Source organism: Balaenoptera musculus, chromosome 10 (genome assembly GCF_009873245.2).
Source record: "Balaenoptera musculus isolate JJ_BM4_2016_0621 chromosome 10, mBalMus1.pri.v3, whole genome shotgun sequence".
Taxonomy (NCBI): Eukaryota; Metazoa; Chordata; class Mammalia; order Artiodactyla; family Balaenopteridae; genus Balaenoptera; species Balaenoptera musculus.
This window is the reverse complement of record NC_045794.1, coordinates 8,665,088-8,683,818: the sequence shown is the minus strand read 5'-3', so window position 1 is coordinate 8,683,818 and position 18,731 is coordinate 8,665,088. Positions and strand designations below refer to the sequence as shown.

Sequence of the window (18,731 nt, the reverse complement as noted above, 5' to 3'; positions counted from 1 at the left end):
ATTTTCAAGGCTTAGAAAAGCACCTAGCAAATAGTTGTCACTAAAAAAGCTATGCTGAATAAAACTGTTTATTGTCCAAGTTGAAACATATCACCAAATTTGCTTTCCTTATTTCCTTAGCATATTTTTAAGAATTTTGACTTTGATACCTTACTTTTCCTTAAAATTTTATGATGTTTTGTTATCTTACTTTATATTGTATCTCAATGTTTTGAATAAATGAAAATAAATAAAATATATACTGAATCTTATAAATTGATATCAACTCTCATATATTTACTTATTTTTTTAATGCACACCAGGGTTGTGATTTAAGTTCCTAATTCTTCTGCATATGATGTACATACAGTAGAGATTCAAGTGTGTGTTTTTATATTGGCATAAAAAATTTCATGGCAGTAATTATTTAATAGTATCTTATTTCCTACTTTATCTGCAATGCTACCTCATCTGTTTTTTCATCTATTCACATGGCTTTTCATTGTCTGTATCTTTTCTCTTTCAGTTTATCGGATTTGTCTACATTCTCATGTCACTTTGTTGTAATGAACATAGCTTTAGCAAAGGTCTTAAAAATTAGTAGGACAAGTCCTTCACCATTTTTTCTTCTTCAATAGTGATAGGTCTACTCTTGATTTTGCATTAATGAACATAGGATAACCTGGGATATTAATTGGAATTGAATTGAATCTCTAAAATATTTTAGGATTAATTGACATCTTTATTAGATCCAGTGGTCCTATCAAAATTTAGTTGTTTTTGAAAATATTTCTATAAAATTGTACAATAAGTTCCATATAGATCCTGTCTATTCCTGTTAGATTTACTCATAAGTACCTTACAGTGTTTCTGTTGTGGTTGTTAAGTTAATTAATTATTTCTGTTTATTATTGAACTTTAATAGTATTTGCAAATTAATGTTACATTCAGTTATGCTAATATTATTTCTATTAACTGGTCATTAAATTATTTTTTATGTTCTTTGTGGATAAATATATCACAGCAAAAAAATTTTTTTAAGTCCTTTTCTTTTTAATTTTCTATGGTGATCTTAAATGTGCTGGAGAATCTCCTCAACGATATTGAAAAGAAGTGGTATTATTATCACTTTGTCTTAATGATTTTCTAAAAAGCTACTAATACCTCAAGGTTAAGAATGATGTTTATACAGATTCTGATATATATGCTAAAGATTGTTTTCATCATGAAAAGCTGTTGAATTATAATAAATACGCATTCCATTTGGATATATTCATCTTCTATTTCTTTAATCTACTGTTTGGAGCAAATTTCATTTAACAATTTTTCTTCCAAAAGAAATTATTATTACAACCCTGAAATAAACTCAATTTGGTCATCTATAGACTAGACAGTTTTATACACTGTTTGATTTGGTTTGGTACTGTTTTAGGATTTTGCAACAACTTTCACAGTAAGATTGACTTTTCCTTTTCCTGTTAACACATTCTCATCTAATTTGGACATCAACACAACTCTAGTTGTAGTGAAAAAAAATAGCAACAATTCCTTTCTCCCCTATAGTTTAGGAAAGTTTATATGTTTTAATTATTTCTTCCTTGAAAGTTTATTATTTCTCTCCTTTAAAAAAATTTGGCTTTTGTGTTATCCCTATGGGAAGATTTTAAATAATGTATTGATTTCATAAAAATTATTATAGCTTTATCAAACTTTGCAGAATTGATTTTTACCTATGTTAAATTATCTCACACATATTGTACACAGTAAATAGTTACAGTGTCTATGTAATTGTTCTATTAACTAAAATTTATTGCTTGATAATTCTCTTATTGACTGAATAGGTTGTGGATTTACTGGTTGAAGTTCTGTTTTCAGAAGAGCATGTTCAGTGAAAGTTCATATGAATGACTCCTTTTTAAGCTGTTTCCCTTTAGAGTGGTTTTCTGGTTTTCTTTTTCAAATTGCCCCATCTAATTTATAATAATAATAAAGATAATGATTATTACTATTCTGTAGAATATAACATTATAAAGAAGTACCAATACCTATTTTTAAATAAACGTTTTATCTTAGAATAGTCTTAAATTTACAGAAAAATTGCAAAAATAGTACAGAGTGTTCCCATACACCCAGTGTCCAGTTTCTCTTATTATTAACAGCTTACATTAGCATGGTGCATTTTTCACAATGAATGAACTGATATTGATATATTATTATTAACGAACATACTTTACTCGTATTTCTTTAGTTTTTACCTAGTATCCATTTTCTGTTCCATTATCCCATCCAGGATACCATGCTACTTTTAGTCATTCAGTCTCTTTAAACTCCTTCTGGCTGTCATCATTTCTTAATATAACAGAAATTATAAATAGCTAAAAATGAGAGCATTAAGACATTAGTTGATTATGTTACTATTCTGGTAAGAGATTTGGTGCTATTGTTCTGAGCAATAAAGAGAGAGTAATATAATGAGTGGTGTACACAAGGAAGAAGGAGAAAAGAGCCTTATTTAGGAGCAGAGATAGATCTGAGACACTCACATACATCAGAAATGAAATAATATTGGCCATAAGTTGATAATTATTTAAATGAGGCATATGATGCTTCATCACGGAATTTTTATTTTGTATACACTTATATTTTCATTATTAAAAGGTCATATAAATACACACATATGCATATATACATATGTATGCATATACATGTAGGTATCTATGCATATACATGTACCCATGTAGTATATATATGAAAGCCATCTCTCTGTTGTTTCAACTTATATGATACAGCATACTTAATTCCACTCAAACTTATAAAAGCCTATGCACAAAATGATTAAGAAGTTTAATTTTTTCTCTATTTTTTCCACACAGTACTTATAACCATATTTCATTACAAATTTTTCACTTTTGAAAAAAATTCAGAAAGAGATTATGTGATCCCACCATTTGTTTCTTAAAACTCTGGTGACCTCTTATCACTGAATTCACCATTTTTAAGTCATAAAGTGATGTTAGGACCTAACATTTATTCCACCAAAAAGGGAAATTTTCTGTGTAGTGAGAGGCGGAAGTACTGTGGTTTGTGCTATGCTTTTTCAACAGAAAGATGAGATTAGAATAACACTTGTCATATCCTTTTCAGGGATCAGAATTGACTGGATATTGCTAGTATCAAATCTAAATCAGGAATTCAGGACGTGTCTGATTTTTTCAGGAGGCTCTTATCCACAAGAATCAGGACCTTCCTTCTCTAATCAGGTGTGTGTCTGTGTGTGTTTGTGTGTGTGTTTCTAACAACTGTTGTTCAAGAAATAAGAAACTCTTGAGGTTTTAACCTCAAGAAAATTTCTAAAAATATTTGCGCCATAAGGTAATTCTAATTGTTTCTTAAGTGTTTGAATTGACTTACTGAAGGCAATGAATACTTGTTACTTCTGAGATATATTCTTCTCCACTTTATTTAATGATAGGTAAGTAGGATATACTTATTGAAGAATCAGAAGTTATGATATTACTATAAGATGTGACACACAACCTTACTTGCAAAATGAAACAAATTATTTTCATTGTTTCCAACTATCATGATCAAATGTAAAACAGTTTATATTTTTTAAAATCTAAGCACTATGCACATTTATTAAACACCTTTTATTTTTTCCTGAGAGCTCTGCTAGGCAATGTTAAGATGTTACTATATAAACAAATGTGAGATTAGTTTTGTTAATGATGACAACGATATGGACAGAACTTTAATTAAAGTATACTAGGAAAAACCATTCAACAAAAATTCATATATCCTACCCAGACTTACCTTGCAAAGAAAGCAATTACCACCAATAAAGTTACCACCAAATAAAATAATACGACTATAAATAAAAAACTGTGTGTGTTATCATTCACTATCAGTGATGAAAAACATCTTTAAGTATCTTAGTGTAGGTGAACTAAAAACAGCTATTACATTTTTTAACATTTTGGTTTTTTATTTTGTAGCAAGAGAAAATTTAAAAGTTAATTTTACCTGGCTCTATATGAATTCTCATTTCCATTCTTTCCTTTTTCATGTCTGCATGGGTGAAATTTTTCTGTATTCTCACTTTTCTAATCTAAATATATCAACTCACCCCAAGGAGAGGAAACAGGAAAAAAATTCCCATTTTTATTTTATTCAGTAATCCTTTGTAAAAAATGAAGAATTTGGATTCATCTGTGGGATAGATGGGCAGTCATAATTCTATGATGGGGTTGGTCCGACATCAGTGGGCCCATCACGGCGCAGGTACGTACTTTCCACGTAAATGTAGTTTGGTCTTTCTGTACAATTTTAAGATACCCAGAATTTGATACAAGCATATAAGTCATAGAAAAGTAATTTACTATGATTCACTTACGTTCATTTTATATTATGGTCATGTTATATTTTAAATCCTGGCTTCAGAAACTTGAAAGGTTTTTTCCCCCTTCATTTCATTAACTACCTAAAGGAATGTATCTCACAATGTGAGATAACAGCCTTAGTATTTGGAGTTAGAACTGAGTTTTAATCAAAATTTTACCAGTCTCTAGCTTTGAGATCTGGGACAATAACAGCCTCTATGGACTTACGTTTCCTTTTCTATTAAATAGAGATATAAAACATGCCATATTTACCTTAGTGGATTTCTATGATATTCAACTCAAGTGACATAAATTTGAAAGTGCTTTTTAAACTAAAAGTATTATAAATTACTCATAGGTGATAGGTTTATGCTGAATAAGCAGTATGATTTTGGCCACCTCTAAGATTTAATTTCTTCACCCATAAAATAATAATAAATACTTACCTAAATAATAAATAAATAATAAATAAAATAATACCTACCTTTTTCACATACTTAATAATGAAGTTTAAATTAAATTACACATTGTATGTATAAACTAAAAAAATGTTTTAGTTTAATTTTAGGTGTAAAAGGTAATTCGTATTCACATTTCATTTATAAAAGGCTTTTACATATTCAGTAGTGATTATTTCAATAAGAAAAAGAAATTATTTTTCACTCGTGTTGTTCAGAGGTGAGATTCTTTACTTGTCGTTTTCCTAAAATTTTAGAACCTACTATTTTACTCTTTGTAAGTCCTTCACTATAAAGAACTTTACTACATGATTTACATTATTGATACTAGATGCATTTCATTTTCTTTTACTTTTTAAAATACCCACACCAGGTTTTGTTAATATTCTTTGTCTTCCTCCCTCCCTCCCCTCCCTGCCTCCCTCTCCCCCTTTCTTTCTGTCTCTCTTTCTCCATTTCTTTCTTTCTTTCTTTTTTTCTTCTTGCAATTTGTGAAATTATTAACCTAGTAAACGTGGCTCTGTGAATTAAACACATGTTTAATGCCCTAGATCCCTGTCTTTTTCATGATACAGTGTCTTTATTTTAATGTTATATTTCATTACACATTAAGAATTAACTTATTTTAATAGTACATAGGATCTTGCTAAAGATATCTTGCCATAGAATAAATATAACTTTACTTATATTACAAAGTATAAAAATCATAACAAAGTAATACGAAACAAAAGTAACTTGATGTTGTACTTTAAAAAGGATATGAATGGAAATGGCAACTTAAATTTTAAACAATTATGATTCAAGTGGCAGAAAGGCCATGATACAGTGGCCTGAATTGTTTTTTCCCAGAGATGAGTGAATCTCATGATCATGCCAGTGAACTGGTAAAGCATGGTGCTTCTACACGACAGCAAAAGAGAACATGTACATCAGTCACAAGCAAATGTGGAGAAAACTGTAAGTTCTATATTCCATTTGTCTTCTCTCAGTGTACTGAAGTGAATCTTAGAAACTGTGATTAAACTGGTGATAAATGTTCAGTTTATTTTACCTTCATGAGGAAAGCAGAATGAGGTTAACTCTCATATACTATTCAAATATATAATAAAGTTTATCATGTTTAGGATCTTTTCATGCCCTAAAAATGATGAAATTATCATAATAACGAAGACAGTAGTTTCTAAGGTATTGTTGAACAACTAGCTTTAAGGAGGAGTAAAGAGAAATGGAAAACAGAAGAGAAAACAAATACCAAATTTCTTTCAGTTATGTTCTTAAACAGTATGGAGGAGATGACTTGATTGCTATTCACAGAAATGTTTCTGGGTGGTGAAGAAGATGTGTTCTCTGTCCTTTACCAAACCAGAATATCATGAAAATTAAAGCCTGAAATAGCTTATACAAAAGGAAAAACAACAGACTACTCTCACCTATAAATTTTGATTAAATGTTAAAAAATAAATTATCAAATAGCATCATTTCACAATGATTAATAACAGGGATGAAACTGTGCTGTATGTAATAATCAAAGGGGAAAGATTGTATGATCGTATGCATAATGTTGAAAAGTTTTCAAATAAAAATCAATATGAATTCTTAATTAAAACTAATTTTTAAAACCTCTAAAATATAAGTACTTGCCTTTGATATATTTTTTTCAAAAGGTATCATTATGATTATTGATAAATGGTAGCAGCATTTTCATTGTAGTTAGAAAAAGAAGAATTTTTATTATCATTACTGTTGAGTAATATTGATTGTTTTGCTGGTATTAGCCAACATGAATAAACCAGAAAAGGAAAAAAGTAAATGATATAAAATTAGAATTAAAAGACAAAATTATTATTATTTGAAGAAATATGTGATTTAAAATATCTTTTAAAACTTTACTCAAAATATTACAAACAATAAGGATATCTAATATGTGGACTTGATTGAAAATAAGATATAAAAATCAATTGCCTTACTAACTACAAAAACAAGGAAAATGTGATGAAAGAAAAGTGTCATATTTATAAAACAAAATATCAGAAAAAAACAGAAGTAAACTTTTAAATTGAAAACCCTAGAAATAAATTTAATAATTTAAAGTTGTACTGATGAAAGTAAAATAAAACATGCATAATAGAAATAGAAACTATTCAAGGATAAAAGCCAACATTTTAAAGATGTCAATTATCTCTCTATATACATTTAATGTGATTCTATCGAAAGACCATTATATCATATTTTTAAAGTGATGAAATGGGAGATTGGGATTGACATATATACACTATTGATGCTATGTATAAAATACATAACTAATGAAAACCTACTGTTTAGCACAGGGAACTCTACTCAATGTTCTGTGGTGACCTAAATGGGAAGGAAATCCAAAAAAGAGGGGTTTTATGTATACGTATAGCTGATTCATTTTGCCGTACAGTGTAAACTAACACAATATGGTAAAGCAACTATACTCCTATTTAAAAAATAAATAAATAAAGTGGCAGGTTCTTGAAAAGCTGATTTGAAATTTCTTAAGGCACATATGAAGTGTAATGATAGGGAAAATCATCTGAAAAAGAAATGTAATATTATACTGTGGGCACTAACAAATACTCAAGCATATTAGAAAATTTTACATATGGTTTAAGTGGAAAGACAGACTAAAAAATATAGGAATAAATGCAAGTACAAATTGGAATGTACTGTATGCTAAAGGTAGTATTTCATATCAATGAGAACACATTGATTTATTGAGCAAATATGTTAGAAAAATTCAATGCCCACTTGGAAAATAATTTTTTTTATAAATTTGAGCTCCTACATCATTTATTACACACACACACTACCAAATAAACTAAGTACAAAAGGAAACCATATAATATTATGGAGGAACATGGGCATAACTTATTTTATAAACTCAGAATAATGAAGACATTTTTATTCATATCAGGAAAAGCATAAGCCATAAAGGAAAGTTTGATCAAGTCAACCATTACCCATTTTGGCACCCCAGAAGTACCATATGTAAAGTTAAAACAGAAATGGAATCTGAGATGTGTATTTGAAAAACACATGGTATGAAGTGAACTAATATTTTTAACCTGAAAAGTAAGAAACAAACAAGCTATTTAATACAAACAAGAGCAGTCTCAGGGAAATAAAATAAAAACATTATTTTTCCACAGAAAAAAGATGTTTAATCTTATTCATAACAGGAAAAACAAAGTTAAAATTTTGAAAATAATACTGCTTATCTTATTTATACATTTTAAAAATGTGAGTAATATTTAGCATGGAAGAAAGTGTGAGGAAACAGGCTTTTAAATTTATTTTTGGTGCTACATAAATTGGTATACCTTCTTTGGACTAAAACTTTCAATCATTACAAAAATTAAAATGCATATGTCCTTTGATTTAGCAACTACCCTTTTGGGAATTTCTCCTAGGGAGCTACTCAAAAATATGCACAGATTAAGTATGAAATGTTACTCATATTATTATATCTAATAGCAAAAACTAAGAAAATTTAAATATGCATTGGAAAAAAATAAAAATCTGCCAATAATTAGATTTTGTCCATATACTAATGAAACACAATGCAAGCAGGTACTTATAAAAATTTGACCACTTTATAAGACATGATATGGAATAATCACCAGGATATTTTCTTAATGTTTCCAGAATATTTTGTGTAGTTTCTTAAATATGTGTTTTTAAAAGAGAGTTGAAGGGAATTGTCCGTATTTCTTATTGTATCTGCATGGAAAATTGTAAATGTTTGTTTCTTCTTTTATTTTTTTTTGAATTTTATTTTATTTTATTTTTTTATACAGCAGGTTCTCATTAGTTATCTATTTTATACATATTAGTGTATATATGTCAATCCCAATATCGCATTTCATCACACCACCACCACCACCACCCCTGCTTTCCCCCCTTGGTGTCTATACGTTTGTTCTCTGCATCTGTGTCTCTATTTCTGTCTTGCAAACTGGTTCATCTGTACCATTTTTCTAGATTCCACATATATGGGTTAATATACAATGTTTGTTTTTCTCTTTCTGATTTACTTCACTCTGTATGACAGTCTCTAGGTCCATCCACGTCTCTACAAATGACCCAATTTCGTTCCTTTTTATGGCTGAGTAATATTCCATTGTATATATATATATACCACTTCTTCTTTATCCATTCGTCTGCTGATGGGAATTTAGGTTGCTTCCATGTCCTGGCTACTGTAAATAGTGCTGCAGTGAACATTGGGGTGCATGTGTCTTTTTGAATTATGGTTTTCTCTGGGTATATGCCCAGTAGTGAGATTGCTGGGTCATATGGTAATTCTATTTTTAGTGTTTTAAGGAACCTCCATACTGTTCTCCATAGTGGCTATATCAATTTACATTCCCACCAACAGTGCAAGAAGGTTCCCTTTTCTCCACACCCTCTCCAGCATTTATTGTTTGTAGATTTTTTGATGATGGCCATTCTAACCGGTGTGAGGTGATAACTCATTGTAGTTTTGATCTGCAGGAAAATTGTAAATTTTTAAAATGGTAACTGTGATTTATTCTAAAGGAAGACTAGGGAACTTGAAGAAAGGAATAGGAGGGGATAATACATTTTTATACCTTATTTTTTAATAATTTACAAAATATATGTTTTACCTTTTCTGAGAAAAATAATTATGGAAAAGCACTGATATCATGCCTCCCCCATTAAAAAAAAAAAGCCTCTAACATTTATATTAAACAGAAAGATACCAGAACCATTTATCCTTTTTCTCATTTTTCTCACTCTTTTTTTTCTTTGAAAGCATCTCCATTTTTTCTTGCCCAATCCATTGCTGTAGCTATGGGGATTCGTTTCATTGTAATGGTAGTGATATGCAGTGCCATGATCATAAATTGTAAGTGATAACAGAGAAGTGAGTAACAGCATTATTGATCTAATGATTGTAATGCGTTACTTTGATTAGTATTCAGAAGCACAGAAATATAAACTAGCAATATTGAGTGTATTTTCTTTATTGAGCTTATACTTTTGCTTAGGCTATCAGTTACTAACAATACAAACCCTTTCAATAGCTGTGATTATTTTAATAACATTATTCAACCAAGAAGCTCCAATTTCTTTGAAAGGTAAGTGAAAATTTTCTAATATTTTGAAGCACAAACTGCATGCATCTGGGTATAGGCATGTATCCAATGACATGAACAAGAAAGTGAATAAGAAAATGATTAATCCTTGTCCACAATTCACTGTAAATTTATTTATTTATTTATAATGAAGAAGTACTTGTAAAAAGTAGAGGACATAGTTTTGGCATCTCTCTTTATATAAATGTGTAGAGATATGTCATTGGGCAATATCATAATGAGTTAATTATCTGGAATTTTAGAGTCGGAATAAAAAAGGCATTTAACCTGTCTAGATAAAATCTGCTATAATGTTCAGACATTCAGAATTAATAACGTATTCTACCTTTCTAGAAAACTACTGTGGTCCATGTCCTAAAAACTGGATATATTATAGAAATAACTGCTACCAATTTTTTAATGAGAGCAAAAGCTCGTACCAGAGCCAAGCTTCTTGTATGTCTCAAAATTCCAGTCTCCTGAAGATATACAGCAGAGAGGAACAGGTTGAGTATTTGTTTTAATTCCCCTTTCTATGTTTAGTCCTAACATAAGAAACAACTCACTGGAATATGAACCTAAAACACGAGAGGCACTAAGACTCAGATACACCAACCAAAAATCTTTCTGCATTAGAAATAAGAAAGCACAGAAATTGCAGGTATTTTGTATGTGGTGTTTAAGTTGGAATTATGCTAGCGTACAGAATGCAGCTTCCCCAAATGTGGGAAAAAATGATTAAATGATTATAGCCTGTACTTATGAAATTCTAAGGACTGATTTTATTTGTGGTTTCAAACAGGATTTCTTTAAATTGGTGAAGTTGTATCATTGGATGGGACTAGTACAAATTTCCACAAATGTTTCCTGGCAGTGGGAAGATGGTTCCATTCTCTCACCCAACCAGTAAGTTTCTGTACCAATTGGTCTCTATTTGTGGATTTGTCCCTAAACTATCTCTATGATCACTCCACTATCACATTTTCCTTCACACAATGGCAGGACATCCCCATATTCTGATCAGTTCTACAAAAAACTCTTAGAGACTAAATTTAGGAGATTGTGGAGCAGAGCATCCAATACAAATAATAATGAGTAACATTATGTTGATGGATATTTGGGTAGTTCCCAGTTGTTGACTATTACAAATAAAGCTACTTGCAATGAACATTTGTGTAGAAGTCTTTGTATGAACATAGACATTCCTTTCCCTTATATAAATATCTAGGAGTAGAATGGTTGTATCTTATGATAGGTACATGTATAACTTTTTGAGAAAGTCTTGAGCTGTTATCCAAAGAGGTTGTGCAATTTTACATTCCCATTACAACGTGTGAGAGTTCTAGGTACTCAACATCCTGGTCAATACTTATTAAAGTCAGTCTCTTAAATTTTAGTCTTTATAATAGATATGTAGTGGTATCTCATTGTGGTTTTAACTTGTGTTTTTCTAATAACTAATGATGTTGAGCATCTTTTTGTGCTTATTTACCATTTATTTTTTGATTTTCTATTTAGTTATTTCTACTATGATTTTTATTTACTATCTTCTTATTCAGGATGGACTTTTCTTTTTCTAATCTCTTATGGTAAAAGCTGATATATTGATTTGAAACCTTTCTTTTTTTCTAATAGAAGCATTCATGCTATTAATATTTGAGGTGATTTGGCAATATCCCCACATATTTTGAAATATTGTGTTTTCATTTTCATTCAGTTAAAAATAGTTTTTAAATTCCCTTTTGCATTAGTTTGATCTATTGATTATTCAGAAGTGTGTTATTTAGTTTCTAATATTTGGGAATTTTCCTGACGTCTTTCTATTATTGTTTTCTAATTTAGTTCCATTCTGATCACAGAACATACTTAGTATGACCTAAATCCTTTAAAATTTATTGAGATTAGTTTTATGGACAGACAATTGTCTCTCTTTGGAAATGTTCTGTATGCACTTTAACAGAATGTGTATTACATCGTTCTTGGGTAGAGTGTTCTATAATTTCAGTTAAGTCAAGTTGGTTGAGAGTGTTGCTCAAGTTCTCTGTATCCTTTCTGATTTTCTGTCTATTTGTTCTATCTATCATTGAGAGAGGTATTGAAATTTTAGACTTATAATTATGGATTAATGTATTCTGATTCCAGTTCAAACAGTTTTTACCTAATGGATTTTGAAGTTCTGTTATTAGGTGCATAAATGTTTAGGATTGTTGCATACTTTCTATAAATTTATGACTCTATCATTATGCAACAAGTCCTGTCTCCTTAATGATATTTTGTGCTATGAAATTCTACTTTGTCTAGTATAAATATTTCCACTCCAATTGATTAGTGTTAGTATAGCATGTATTTTTGCATTCTTTTATTTTTAACCTATATGTATCTTTATATTAAAAGTGACTCTCTTGTAGACAGAGTGCAATTGGATTAACTTTTTTATCCAGTCTGACAATCTCTGCCTTTTTAAATGGGAAGTTTAAAACATTTACATTCAATGTGATTATTTAAATGTTTACTTTAAGCCTATTATCTTGCTATTTGTTTATTTGTTCAATTTACTATTAATTCCTGTTTTCCTCCTTTTCAGTCTTTTAAGAATATTCTAATTTATTATAAAATGTTATCTACTTATCTATTTTCTTTCTTACTAGGTATCGCTATTTGTTTTATTTTAAAGTTTTCTCTGAAGTTTATTACATTTATCTTTAGCGGATCAATTGCTATTATATCACTCATGTATAGTATAGGATTCTTGTAAAAGTATCTTTTCATTTCTCCCTTCCCAAACTTTGTACTATTTTTCTATCTTTATCAAGATATGGCTGACATATAATATTGTGTAAGTTTAAGGTATACAATGTGATGATTTGATACACATATATACCATGCAATGATTATCACAAAAAGGTTATTTAACACATCTATCACCTCACATGGCTACAATATTTTTAAAACACTTAAGATTAACTCTCTTAGCAACTTTCAAGTATGTAATACAGTATTGTTAACTATAGTCACCATGCTGTATGTTAGATATATTATTAGATAATGTAGATATATTATATTTGTTTATTTAAGATCTTTCTTTTCTCTTAATGTAGGCCTTTATTGCTACAAAATTCCTTCTTAAAACTGCTTTTGCTGCATCCCATAATTTTTGGTATGCTGTTTCCATTTTCATCTGTCTCACACATTGTTTGATGTTCCTTTTGAATTCTTCTTTGACCCATTGTTTGTTCAGGAGCATGTTTAATTTCCCTGTATTTGTGAATTTTTCTTTTTCCTCCTGCTATTGATTTCTAGTTTCATGCCACTGTGGTCAGAAAATGTACTTGATATAATTTCAATCTTTTAAAATTTGTTAAGGCTTGCTTTGTGGCCCAGTATATGATCTATCCTGGAGAATGTTCCATGTGCCCTTGAGAAGAATATATATTCTGTTGCTTTTGGATGGAATGTTCTGTGTATGTCTTTTAGGTTCATTTGATGTATAGTATTATTCAGGTTTACTATTTCCTTATTGATTTTGTCTGGATGATTTATTCAGGGTTGAAAGCAGGATATAGAAGCCCTCTATTGTTATTTTATTGCTACCTTTTTATCCTTTCGGTTCTGTTAATATTTGCTTTACTTAGGTGCTCCAATATTGGATGCATATATATTTACAATATAGTAATTTTATCCTCTTGATTAATTGACCCTTTTATCACAACACAGTGACCTTCTTTGTCTCTTGTGACTGATTTTGACTTAAAGTCTCTTTTGTCTGATATAAGTATAGTCACTCCAGCTCTCTTTTGGTCCATTTGCATGGAATGTCTTCTTTCATCAGTTCACTTTTTGCCTACGTGTGTCCTTAAAGCTAAAGTAAGTTCCTTACAGGCAACACATTGTTTTTTTAATCCATTCAGCCACTCTGTAATAGGTCTTTTTAATTCTCCCTCTCACTGGGCTTTAATAACTTTTCTTTATAACTGGATTTGAGAAATTTCTTTGTAATATGCTTTAGTTTAGATTTTTTTATATCCCTCCTGCTTGTGTTTTGTTGAAGCTCTTGGATCTATGAGTTTATAATTTTTGGCAAAATTAGAAAATTTACTGTTACTGTTTCTTCATATATTTTTCCTTTCCCATTTCTCTTTCCTCTACCTTAGATGCTACAATTACAGGTACATTAAGCCCATTGAAATTGTGATAAAGTTAACTGATGCTCTGCTCATTTATTTTCCTCTTTGTGTTTCATTTTGGATATTTTCTATCATCCTGAATTCAAGTTTACTAATCTTTCCGTCTGCAATGCCTAATATTTCCTCATTCTATAAAGTGTGTATTTTATCTCAGACTTTGAAGTTTTCATTTGCAGAAGTTTGATTTGGCTAATATCTCTTGAATCTCCCATGTATTTCCTTAACTTTTTGGATATATGGAATACAGTCATAGTAGTTGTTATAATGCCCTCATCTGCTCATTCTAACATCTGTGTTTGTTCTGAGTCAGTTTTGATTGCTGCATTTTCCTCCTTTTAATGGTCATATTATTTTATTTCTTGTTTACTTTTAAAAAACATTCCAAATGCTATGTATTTTACCTTCTTTGGTGAGGCATATTTTTTACTTTAAAATATACACATGAACTTTTAATCTGGGGCATAGATAGGTTACTTGGAACCAGCTTGATGCTCAACCTACAGTTAATTATCCCCCGCTACTGAGGCAAGACCCTTCAAAGTAATCTACCCAAAGCCTTTTGAAATGTGAGGTTTTACAATATGGTTGGTGAAAATGAGCATGATTTCAGACCTCATACAAGCACTAAGTACTTTTCCCTCTAAACTTTTAGATAGCTCCTTCTTTGTCCTTAGGTAGTTTTCTTATACGTATGCATTGATCAATGCTCTGCTAATACTCAGGTGAGACCTTCTGAATACCCTCAGATTTGTTCATCTCTCTCATCTCAAGTACTATGTCCTGTGAACCACAGCTGTCTTGGTCTTTCTGAACTCTCAGATATCCTATGTATTCTGTTTCTATAGCTTGCTCTTTTAACCACTTGATTATACAGCTCAACTGTGTGTACCAGAACCAAGTGACAATATCCTAGTATTCATAGAGTTTATGAATATAGCCTTAATCCTTTTGATGAATGCTAGGTGAGCTCTCTAAAAAGGTCAGTTCCATCATTTGGAGGATCTGACCTTTCACTACACTGTTTAGTAATTTTTCCATGCTGGCACAAAGATCAGGAATAAAACCTAGGTGGTTTGTCACTTCTGCTTTCCTCAAGTCTCATAATATCACAGATGAAACAAAAGTTCTCTAGACTATAAAATTTTCTAATTCTTTATTTCAAGTATATATTACTTGTTTGCATCTTTAATTTTTAACAAGCATAATAAAAACAATCCAAAGAACATCCATATTAGCATCAAGTTAATTAGGAGCTTTCTATCTGTCAGTTTTAAGCGTTTTATATATATCATCTCACAAAGTACTCTTAAAAACCTTATATAACAGGTAATATTTTTAATCTTATTTTTCTGGTAAGGAACCGAGTCTTAGAGTGTATAATAATTCATCTAAGCTGTAAAGTGAGTAGTAGCTGCATTAGGGATTCAAACATATATCTTTCTGACTCCACAGCCAGAAATATTAAATTACTAAAAAAAAAAAAAACCCCTTCTTTTCACTGATTTTAAAGTTTACTTTGCACTCTAATGGTTAGTTGACAGTAATCAATGAACAACATTTTACTGTCATGGGTTCCTTTCAAGTAACAGGGACTTGTATTCATTATTACATTGTAACAGGGACTACCTACCCTCCTATTTCATTATATACTTGGAACTTGAAGGTACTGGTACACCTTAGAATTGATCTGGGGTGGTCTCATTTCTGTGTTACTCAAGTTTTACTTTTGAAAAAAAAGAGTTTATTCTCTGGAAATACTAAGATTTTGTATCACCCCATCTCAATATTTTTCAGTCTGCAGTGCAAAATTTTGTTTTTGCTAGAAGCAAAACAACTAGCATACTAAATTTCTGTTTCTGCATGTAATTAATATTTGTTGAGTGTGACTCAATTTCCAGGAACTATGCAGAAATTACTACAGAGATGATTAGGACATAACTCCTTCAAGAGCTTCACACTTCAGTCAGAGATATAGTTATAAATAAATAAAGTATAATCCAGTGTAATCAGTACCCTGGTGAAATGTGATGAGAGTAGTATGGGAAAACAAACACAGAAATTGAAGAAACATATGAGAAAAGTGAGACTAAAAAAAATGAGGCTTTAATGTACATAGGTTGAGACCAACTAAGAGGAGTTACTAAAAATCTCTTGATTGTTTTTCCTACAGTGGCTAGTTTTTGCTGTATCAAGAGAGTTCATTCTCTTGTCCTTTTAAATACATATACTATCAAACCATGATACTTTTTTATTTTGTCAGTTTCACATTGATGTAGCATCATTACTCTTCCCTCAGCCTTCAATTTCCCACAGGTTCCCAGTAGAAAATAAACCACCATTTATTACATTAATTATATAACTACAAAATACTTAATATCCCAGGCCAAATAGATATACAGCTATAACTATCTCTACATGGAATGCCTACACCCACACACACACACGCTTATGTATGTGTGTGTATATACATATCAGAGAATTTCACAATTTATTTTTATATTTTTAAAATAAATTTATTTATTTATTTATTTATTTTTGGCTGTGTTGGGTCTTTGTTTCTGTGTGAGGGCTTTCTCTAGTTGCGGCGAGCGGGGGGGGGGGGCTACTCTTCATCGCGGTGCGCGGGCCTCTCACTATCGCGGCCTCTCTTGTTGCGGAGCACAGGCTCCTGACGCGCAGGCTCTGTAGTTGTGGCTCACGGGCCCAGTTGCTCCGCGGCATGTGGGATCTTCCCAGACCAGGGCTCGAACCCGTGTCCCCTGCATTGGCAGGCAGATTCTCAACCACTGCGCCACCAGGGAAGCCCTATTTTTATATTTTTACCAAGTAAAATTGCATATATCTGAAGAAGATTATTTTTGCACAAAACGTGACGTCTGCTGACTTCTAAATTGAATTCTGAATTCACTTCTAATCTATTTGTTTTAATTTTTTTAACTTTCATTTTGACTCACATACATAGATGAAGCGATTTCAGACTTTTTAAAATGACTAATTTCTAATGTATAATAAAATAGTGGCACATAATTTATAATAGAATGAAATTTTTACTGTTATTATCTGAGTTGGCTATATTTTGCATATCTATGAATTAATAAAGGCCAGGCATGGTCCCCAAATCTCCTGAAATGATATTATTGCAGTACCTATATTTAAATATTATTTCATTTTTGTATTTTTGCATTAGTAAAGTTCTGCATATAATTTGTCCTTTTCTCTAATCTAGACTAGCAATGGTTGAAATGCAGAATGGAAACTGTGCAGTCTATGGCTCAAGTTTTAAAGCTTATACAGAAAACTGCTTAACTCCAAACACATATATCTGCATACAGAGGATTGTGTAAAAGCTTATAATTTATAAAATGTGATGTATTCAAAGACACAAAAGCCATTCTCTGAGTGTTCTCCTTGAAGAAAACTTCCAGAAGAAAATTCTACCAATAGTTACCAAATTCTACCAACATATCATAAAAATTTCCTTGCAGGGAATAAAGACCAACAATTGAAGAATTTATCTTTTATAACAAAGTTTTGGGTTTTTAAAAAAATTAAGTTATGAACAGATTAATTTTTAAATTTAATAAACTGTTGATAATACCCAGTGTTGAGCTAAATTTTAAACTATAATTGTATTAAGTATGCACAAGTATTAAACTAATAACGCTTTTAGATCCTTTCAAACTTGAAACTTTTAAAAATTAAATAAAATTAAGGAACCTCCATACTGTTCTCCATAGTGGCTGTACCAATTTACATTCCCACCAACAGTGTAGGAGGACTCCCTTTACAGCATTTATTGTTTGTGGATTTTTTGAGGATGGCCATTCTGACTGGTGTGAGGTGATATCTCATTGTAGTTTTGAGTTGCATTTCTCTAATAATTAGTGATGTTGAACATCTTTTCCTGTGCCTCTTGGCCATCTGTATGTATTCTTTGGAGAAATGTCTATTTAGATCTTCTGCCCATTTTTTGAGTGGCTTGTTTTAATGATATCAAGCCGCATGAGCTCTTTGTAAATTTTGGAGACTAACCCCTTGTTGGTCACATCATTTGCAAATATTTTCTCCCATTCTGTGGGTTGTCTTTTCATTTTGTTTATGGTTTTCTTTGCTGTGCAAAAGCTTTTGAGTTTAATTAGGTCCCATTTGTTTATTTTTGTTTTATTTTCATTACTCTGGGAGATGGATCAAAAAAGATATTACTGCGATTTATGTCAGAGAGTGTTCTGTGTTGTTTTCCTCTAAGAGTTTTATGGTGTCCAGTCTCACATTTAAGTCTTTAATCCATTTTGAGTTTATTTTTGTATATGGTGTTAAAGAATGTTCTAATTTCATTTTTTTACATGTAGCTGATAGAGCTACCATATGATCCTACAATCCCACTCCTGGGCATATTTCCAGAGAAAAACATGGTCCGAAAGGATGCATGCACCCCAATGTCCATTGCAGCACTGTTTACAATAGCCAAGACATGAAAGCAACCTAAATGTCCATTGACAGAGGAATGGATAAAAAAGTTGTGGTACATATATACAATGCAATATTACTCGGCCATTAAAAAGAATGAACTAATCCCATTTACAGCAACATGAATAGACCTAGAGATTA

At 30.8% G+C, this 18,731-nt stretch overlaps 1 protein-coding gene across 1 annotated transcript; it reads left to right on the top strand.

The window, feature by feature from the left end:
* The first annotated feature begins 3,142 nt into the window (after nt 1–3,142).
* LOC118901756 (NKG2-D type II integral membrane protein) lies at nt 3,143–17,600 on the top strand. The gene is made up of 7 exons (XM_036865296.1): nt 3,143–3,239; nt 5,666–5,773; nt 9,618–9,710; nt 9,889–9,942; nt 10,294–10,445; nt 10,742–10,845; nt 17,350–17,600. The coding sequence occupies exons 2-7, from the start codon at nt 5,668–5,670 to the stop codon at nt 17,465–17,467; spliced, it is 627 nt and encodes a 208-aa protein (XP_036721191.1). The 5' UTR covers nt 3,143–3,239; nt 5,666–5,667; the 3' UTR covers nt 17,468–17,600.
* The last annotated feature ends 1,131 nt before the right edge of the window (nt 17,601–18,731 follow it).

Excerpts from the sequence above, each read along its gene's own strand:
- LOC118901756 (XM_036865296.1), top strand. The coding sequence starts at position 5,668 with ATGAGTGAATCTCATGATCATGCCAGTGAACTGGTAAAGCATGGTGCT. Across the intron at positions 5,774-9,617 it reads AAGCAAATGTGGAGAAAACT|CATCTCCATTTTTTCTTGCC; the intron begins GTAAGTTCTATA and ends TTTCTTTGAAAG. Across the intron at positions 10,846-17,349 it reads TCCATTCTCTCACCCAACCA|ACTAGCAATGGTTGAAATGC; the intron begins GTAAGTTTCTGT and ends TCTCTAATCTAG.